This window comes from Leptonychotes weddellii, chromosome 10, assembly GCF_054177405.1.
Source record: "Leptonychotes weddellii isolate Sample4059 chromosome 10, ASM5417740v2, whole genome shotgun sequence".
Taxonomy (NCBI): domain Eukaryota; kingdom Metazoa; phylum Chordata; class Mammalia; order Carnivora; family Phocidae; genus Leptonychotes; species Leptonychotes weddellii.
The window spans coordinates 41,777,046-41,784,612 of record NC_138378.1 but is presented as its reverse complement, the minus strand read 5'-3'; the positions used below and the strand labels follow the sequence as shown (position 1 = coordinate 41,784,612).

General features: G+C 54.9%; 1 protein-coding gene across 1 annotated transcript; it reads right to left on the bottom strand.

Moving 5' to 3' along the window:
- Positions 1 to 4,782: 4,782 nt before the first annotated feature.
- On the bottom strand, positions 4,783 to 7,112 carry SSTR4 (somatostatin receptor 4). The gene is made up of 2 exons (XM_081832238.1): positions 6,963 to 7,112; positions 4,783 to 6,638 (listed from the first exon to the last, which is right to left on the bottom strand). Exons 1-2 carry the CDS (start codon positions 7,110 to 7,112, stop codon positions 5,481 to 5,483), a joined length of 1,308 nt encoding a protein of 435 aa, XP_081688364.1. The 3' UTR covers positions 4,783 to 5,480.
- Between the last annotated feature and the right edge of the window lie 455 nt (positions 7,113 to 7,567).

The following is a 7,567-nucleotide window of genomic DNA, read 5'->3' as shown; positions in this document are numbered from 1 at the left end:
TGGACTCTGAAAAACAAACTGAGGGTTCTAGAGGGGAGGGGGGCTGGGAGGATGGGTTAGCCTGGTGGTGGGTATTGAGGAGGGCACATTCTGCATGGAGCACTGGGTGTTATGCACAAACAATGAATCATGGAACACTTCATCTAAAACTAATGATGTAATGTATGGGGATTAACATAAGAATAAAAAATAAATAAATAAATAAATAAATAAAAAGAAATCCTGATTTGGGTGGTGCCTGGGTGGCTCAGCTGTTAAGCATCTGCCTTCGGCTCAGGTCACGGTCCCTCGAGCCCCACGTCGGGCTCGCTGCTCGGTGGGGAGCCTGCTTCCCCCTTTCCGGTTTCCGTTGCCTGTGTTCCCTCTCTCGCTGTCTCTCTCTCTGTCAAATAAATAAATAAAACCTTGGAAAAAAAAGAAAGAAATCCTGATTTAAAAAAAAAAAACCCTCCACCAATAACACCACCAACAAAAACACGCCAATTCTCTGTACCGACCTTGTTGTCTTCTTCTCTGTCAGTTGGTCACCATCCGAAAACTGAGCCTTCCTCTGGGCCAGTCCCCCGCACAATCAGGTGTAGGTAGTCTTGTTCCGGCCTTTCTCCAAGGCCACGGAGCTTACCTGCAGTCACACCGGGCTGTTACATGGGTGCTCTGTCCCTGGTCTGTGTGTCCGCAAGTCTGTTCTCCCCAGGCCTCCACACATCCGCACTGTGCCAACGCTGACCTTGGGCAGCCCATCTAGACCCAGGCGCCGCACCCCCATGTGGCATCAGTGAGTACCCACGGTGGCTTTCCATAATAGGAAGCCATATTTTTATTTTAACCAACTCAGTACTTCCATTCTAGGTGACAGTTAATCTTGGATTTTTTTTTTTTTTAAGTTCTCCCCCATTTTCAAAAGTGCCTGTCCTGGTTAGACACTAAGCCAATCCATTCATATGATTGGGAACTCTGTCTTCCTGTTGCAAAAGGTTGATGAACGTTGAAATGGAAAAGAATATGTTCCCCCTGCCAAACTCCTGGTGAAAAATAGAAGCACGAGTGCCCCAGCTTTATAAGGACTCAAGAGCCCTTGATGGGTTTCTTTGCCAGGCAAATAATGACCCTCTCATTAGAACTTGTCACTGCTGTGCCATGGCAGGGTCCCAAATCCTTAAGGGGACTTATGAGGTGCTGCTGGTCTGTCTCCTAATGCCTCTTGCTGACTGGGTATCATCTGTCCTCTGTTCCAGTCCCCTTGGGCATCTGTAGTGCCTACCACCACAGGCCCTTTGCACATGCTGTCCTCACTGCCTTGAGCCCTTTGTACCTTCTACCCTACCCCCTTCTTCTCCTGGCTGACTCTCACTCATCCTTCGAAGGAGGGCATCTCCATCAGGGAAACCTGCCCTAACGACCATGTCAGGTTCTTTTAGTACATCATCTCAGAAACCAGAGTCCATTCCTGGGTTGTTCTAATTTTAGCTTAAAATTGTACTCTCATTTCTGTGGTTCCCTGATTAATGCTCATCTTTTGCCACCTAACCTCTGAGCTTCATGAGGACAGGGGTGTTGTCTGTGGAGGCTCGCCACGGTGCCTTGAAGCTGCCAGAAGCAGCACTCACCTGCACGTACCTCCACAGAATAGAGCTTGGGGGTGTGGTGCTGATTGATGGTGTGCAACCGAGGACAGAGCCTTAGGACTCTGACATTTGTGCTTAAGGAATCTGAGGCTTTTCCCTGTCACCTACTAGGGTAAGGGGTGGTGAGAGACGGGGATGTTTCATGACCGACAGCCTGCCCGAGAAAAGCTTCAAAACCCAAATTTACAGGGGTTTGCCCAGTTACAGCTCAGGCTGCCATGTCCGGTTTCTGAGTAGCATGGCCGAACATTTGGGTTATTTTCTCCTTTGATATCAGCCTTTGGCATCTCAGGAGTGCTAGGTATGATGTTTTTAATGAAAATGAAGCCAAGAATTTACAGCTGAAAATGAAAATAGTATGCATCTTTGCTCAGCGACATAGTGCTAACAGATTGGAAAAGAATTCTGATAAGTGACCACCTGTCATGTTCAAATACCATCTTCTGACCATCCAGAAAATATAAACACATGGCTTGTCACTGAACAGCAAGTTAAAGACAACTTTAAAAGACAAGGCAAGTTCACTGATTGAGGGGGTGCCCAAAGGCTGTTTCTACCCAGGTGAAAAATGTTTTTATTCATTTTGAAGCCAAAAGCTGTGAGGGTCGGCAGAGCAGGACTCAGGTCAAAGCGTGGCTGCTTGGCTGACCCGCCCAGGCAGGTGAAATGTGTGAGTGCTCTCAGGACCCCCGCTGCCTCCATCCCCGACTTCATTTCACTGCAATCTTGCTGCTCAGGAATTGGGAGGGTTTTAGACAACCAGCTGTTACAAAGGCCGGCAGCACTGTTGAGGGGCTTGCTGCTGCCAGGGCCGCGTTGTTAACCGCCCCACCTGGCCCCCCGCCCCCCCCCCCGGCCCCGCCAAGCGAGAAGGCTCTGCAGCCGAGGAAGACACTGATCAGCCCCGCCCCCTCCGCCCCCAGCCCCGCCCCCTCCAGGCATGATTTATGACTCCCAGGTCAGGGGCCGTGTTAACGCTCATTTTTAACAAGGGATAGAGAGAGTACTCAGCATAGAAGAATGTTGTCTTTCACCCTCCCACTGCCTCAGTTAGCGTGCCTCTCCAGTGCCTTTGAGAAGTCGGTTTACAGCTGACAAGAACTCCAAACACACACCCTGCTTTTGTGCATATTTCACGTGAGAAACTGAGGCTCCCAGAAATTACAGCACTGTTCCCTGGTCCGGCGGCTGGAGGGCCCCTGCCTCTCACGGACTTTTCCTTTTATCGCCTAAGGCTGCTTCTGCTTCAGCCATCACCAACTAGTTTAAAATGTTGCATTTAAATACTCAGCCCAGCAGGAGTGTTGCCAAGACTCCTGGGCAGCGCCCCATCTTCCTCAGCAGAGAGTTTGCTGGGTGTGAATCACCGTTGGAGACTGAAGATAAGGACCCCAGCCCCACACAAGCGAGGGTGGGGGCAGGCAAAGGCCCAGCAGCCCCTGCCCATTTCAGATCATTGCCAGGGCCACGAACCCCTCGCGGCATTGCTCTCAGCCTGGAGGGCAACCACATTTACCCAGTGAGCACCCTGCTGCACACTGCCCGGCACTGGGGAACAAAGAAATACTTCAGTTTTAAAAACTGCCAAGAAATTACAGTTACACGAAGCCAGCAGACACTAGCACTGACTTACTCCAGATGCCCAAAGCAACTCTAGTGGGTACAATAGGTTTGGGATGGTCCATGTGCGTGTGTTTACGTGCATGTGTGTGTGTGCACGTGTGTGTATGCATGTTTGTGAGTTCAAGGGGTTCTGTGTCTTAGTTCGGAGCTTCCAACCCACAGCCATGTCTCCAGGACGTAGTACAGATTGGCTACACATTTTCTCTGCCAGACAGATGTAGACCACCCCAATGTGCAGACCCTAAAGACCGACATCCCTACCTCGCCCATCTAGCCCTCTGGGACACACTTGGATCGACACTGATTATTGCCTACACATCATGCTGCTGGCTGGCTATCTAGAAGAGCAAGGATCCAATGGTTATGTACCCAAAGACAGTTCAAGCAAGGTTGTTTTTGTTTTTAATTTTGTTTTCATTCAGTAGGGAAGAAGCTGGAATCTAGAGCCACATGGAAAAGAGCATAAGGTTAGAACTCTGTCACAGTGTGCTGGTACTGGAAGACCTCTTGATTTTATCGACAGAACTCTGAGGATCCTGGGGTTCAGCTGCTTGCCTGCATCTTACAATAGTTATATCTTGGACCAGAAGTCAGCTCTCCTGCCTGTTTCCCATACACCAAGCATCTGCTCATATCAAGTAAAACTCTGATCTTGGCCCTAACACTGCAGGGAAGAGCCTTGTTCTGCTTCTTCCTTGATCTCAGAGAGGAGCCCCTGCCCATGGTGGAAGCAGAGCGTCCCCCTGGGCCTCACCCTGCCCTCCTGGCCCTGCCTCAATCCTCTTTAGCCTCCTAGAAGCCCCCTGTGCCCATCTTGGGATGCCTGGTGGCTGCCTGAAAAGACTCTAGTCAGGCGAGGTCTGCTAGGCTGGCAAGTCCAGTGTATTTTCTCTCGAAGCCCTCCTGCCAGGAAGCTGCGAGCTCTGGGGGGCTGACCCCTCTGAAGAGCAAAGGGCCTCTCTCTTCAGCTGTCCACCCCGCCCTCCCTGCCTGTTCCTCTCTCCATCTGGATGGGATCAGCCAAACCCAGAAGGGCCTTCTGCTGTGCTAAGCCAGGTGGAGTCTCCCCCACATAGCTGTTCACGCATGTTTAATAGCATGTTTTCACTCCAGAGCCCCACATAAGCACTGCAAGCATTTCTTCATAAAAAAAAAACAAACAGGATTAAAGCTCCTCGTAAGCTGACTTTTTCCTTTGAGAAAAGCTAATTTATCCTTGGGTTAACATCAGGCAAAAAGTTAGAGTCATTTACTGTGTTCAGCCTACACATGTTTATTATCTACATCTGGCTGATGTTTTACTGAATTGCGATTTTTTATTTTTTAATAGTGGGTGATCGAGCGCCTCCTCTATCCAAAATCTGGGCTGATTTCCATCTGCGTTCTCTGGTCTCTTTTCCCCTCCCCCTGACTCCCCTCCCACTCACCACTGTGATATAAACTGCCGATTTAATGAGGTCTTGTGCTCCCATGCCAAAGAGTCGAGGCAAAAAATCACACCATAGGAGCTAGATGAGATTTATCCTTTCTGCTTTTTTATTACTGACCTGGTTTTGTGCCTCATAACAAATCCCACATTACGACTCTCCAAACATTTTCTACTCACAGGAAGCCTGCTGCTAGCCCAAGACAACTGGAGTGACACTAGTGACTGCAAGAAGGCACTGGGCCTGGGGAGTGAAAAAGCTGGTGCCCCAGACTGTCATGCATAAATTTCAGTTAGAGGAGAGCCCAGGAACGGAAGCAAAGGGAGTGTGCCTGGAGACTTCTTCCTTCCTCCCTTCTCGTATTGAACATGCGATGTCCCCACCACAGCCAAAGAGTCGGCAGAGAGCAAGGGCACTGGCTGCCTCCACCCTCTGGACAGTCCTCTCCTGGGCAGAGGTTCTGTAACAAGGCACAGGCAGATGGCCATTCCTCCCTGGCATGCCCCTGCCTCCCACCCCTAGGAAAACAGTCAGAGGTCCAGGGATGATTAACATCATAGACCAGTGCTCAGAGGAGTCCTACCCCCATGGAGGCGTCCTCCTGGAACCCAGAGTCCTGGGGATGGGAGAAAACAAAGGAGCTTTGATGCTCTTGGGATTAGCACACAGACTGCTGGAAAAAGGTGACTGTGGTGGGAACAGGCGGTGGCTCTTAGGGGAGCATCGGGGCAGGCAGTCTGCTGGCAGGTAAGGGTGGAGCAGACCCCTTTGTGGTGGCCAGGCTGGGGAGGAGGTGAAGGGCTCTTCAGAAGGTGGTGGTCCTGGTGAGGGGGACCTGCTTGCGGCTGGGTTCTGGTTGCAAGGGCCCCTGCTGGCAGGGGAGCGGAGGGCATATCCATCCTGCCCCACCTCTGCTCTTGAGGGCAGTGGCATAATAGTCCAGGGGTTCGTCCTCAGGACCGCCAGGTGCATCCAGGAGGCAGCACTGCAGGCAGAGAACCCGCTGGAAGGACGGGCGGAAGTTGTCGGTTAGGAAGCCACAGAGGATGGGGTTGGCGCAGCTGTTGGCGTAGCTGAGGATGAGGGACACATGGTTGACCATGGCATCAAGGCTGGTCACAAACAGGTTCAGCAGCTGCACCACGTAGAAGGGCATCCAGCAGAGCACAAAGACGGCTACCACCATCAGCACCAGCCATGTGATCTTCTTTTCCGAGCGCTTCCGCCGCTGCCAGCCGGCCCAGAGTGACACCGCCCGCATCTTGCCCACGATAAGCAGGTAGCACAGGACGATGGCCAGAACGGGCAGCAGGAAGCCCAGCAGGAAAGTATAGACCACAAAGACCGCCGACCAGGCCGGGTGCGGCCAATGCAGGTTGCAGGCCACGGCCTGGCCGCCCCGAGCCGGCCTGGTATCTGCGAAGATGGCGATGGGCAGGGTGACCAGCAAGGACGCCAGCCACACGTCCAAGTTGATCAGTTTGGCCACGCTGGGCCTCCGGTAGGTGGCGGCGCGCAGAGGGTGCACCACGGCGACGTAGCGGTCCACGCTGAGCACGGTCAGACAGAAGACGCTGGTGAACGTGTTGAGGCCGTCCACACTGAGCACCGCGCGGCACAGCACGGACCCGAAGGACCAGCGGCGCAGGGCGGCCAACGAGGCCACGAAGGGCACGTTCAGCATGAAGAGCTCATCCGCGATGGCCAGGTTGAGCAGGTAGATGTTAGTGGCCGTCTTCATCTTGGCGTAGCGGAGAATCACGAAGATGACCAGGGCGTTGCCCACCAGGCCCACCAGGCACATCAGCGCGTAGATGCACTGGATGGCGACCATGCCCGCTGCCCCCGCGTCCCGCCTCCCCGCCGCCTCCTCCTCCCCGGCCGGGGTGCAGCTGGCGTTGACCGCTGGGGACCAGGCAGTCTGGAGCTCTTCCTCGCCCCCGGGGGCAGCGTCGGGGAAACGCTCATGCCCAGGAGTGCCCGCGCAACTCGGCGGGACCGCGGCGGAGAGGACGCGGCCGGGGGCTCCAGCGCAGACGCGCGCGCCTCTCCCTGATCCGCCTGAAGAGCGCGTGGCGGGCCCCGCGGGGAGCGCCCGCCAATCCCGCGCCGCGCGCCCTCCGCGCCCCAGTCCCGGAGCCCGCGCGCCCCGCCCCGTTTGCCCACCTCCGCGCCCCCCACAGAGCTACCGTCCAGGCCCCCAGCCCCGGGATCCAGCCCCCCCCCCCCCCCCCGCCCCAAGGTCCTCCCGGGCCCTCCCAAGACTCCCGCCTCGGCTGCGCCTCACCTCAGATCCATCTTCTCCGGCCGGTTGCCGTCCACTCCTCTGTTCTGTCCTCTGCAGCCGCGAAGCTGGGGGTCCCAGAGTCCTGCGTTTGGATGACGCGGCGCTCGGGGTGGCAGGGGAGTGCGAAGCCAGTTGCCGGGCGCTTGACATTCACCCCTACTCCACCCCACCCCCCGTGCCCCTGTGATCCTCTTGAAGACCAGCAGGGGCTGTCCCATCTTTAAACTCAAGTCATTGAGGTGGAACCTGAACCTCCTATAGGCGTCCCCGTGAATTGCAGGTCTACAGGGTCCCCTTCGGCCCCCCCTCCCCCGCACTCCCCGCAACCACAAATCCCGGGACCTTTTTAGCGAGATTTCGGTGGGGTGGGGGCAGGGTGGGCGCCAGGAACGGAGGTGCACACGCGCGGAGGCAGAGATGCCACAAAAGAAGGCCAACCTCTGTGTCCGGTGCCCGTTGCGCTGGGCCTCGCAGACTCAGGCAGCTCGCCCCAGAGTCAGACGCGCGAAACCTACGAGGAGCCTGCTGTCTTCGGAGGCATCTCCACTGCGGTCTCTGAAATGTGCCTGAGGAAGGGTGGTCCGGAAAGGTCGGTGTTCCAAACT

Coding starts and splice junctions, on each gene's coding strand:
- SSTR4 (XM_081832238.1), bottom strand. CDS start 7,112: ATGTCAAGCGCCCGGCAACTGGCTTCGCACTCCCCTGCCACCCCGAGC. Junction 6,639..6,962: donor CCGGAGAAGATGGATCTGAG/GTGAGGCGCAGC, acceptor CCTGGGCATGAG/CGTTTCCCCGACGCTGCCCC.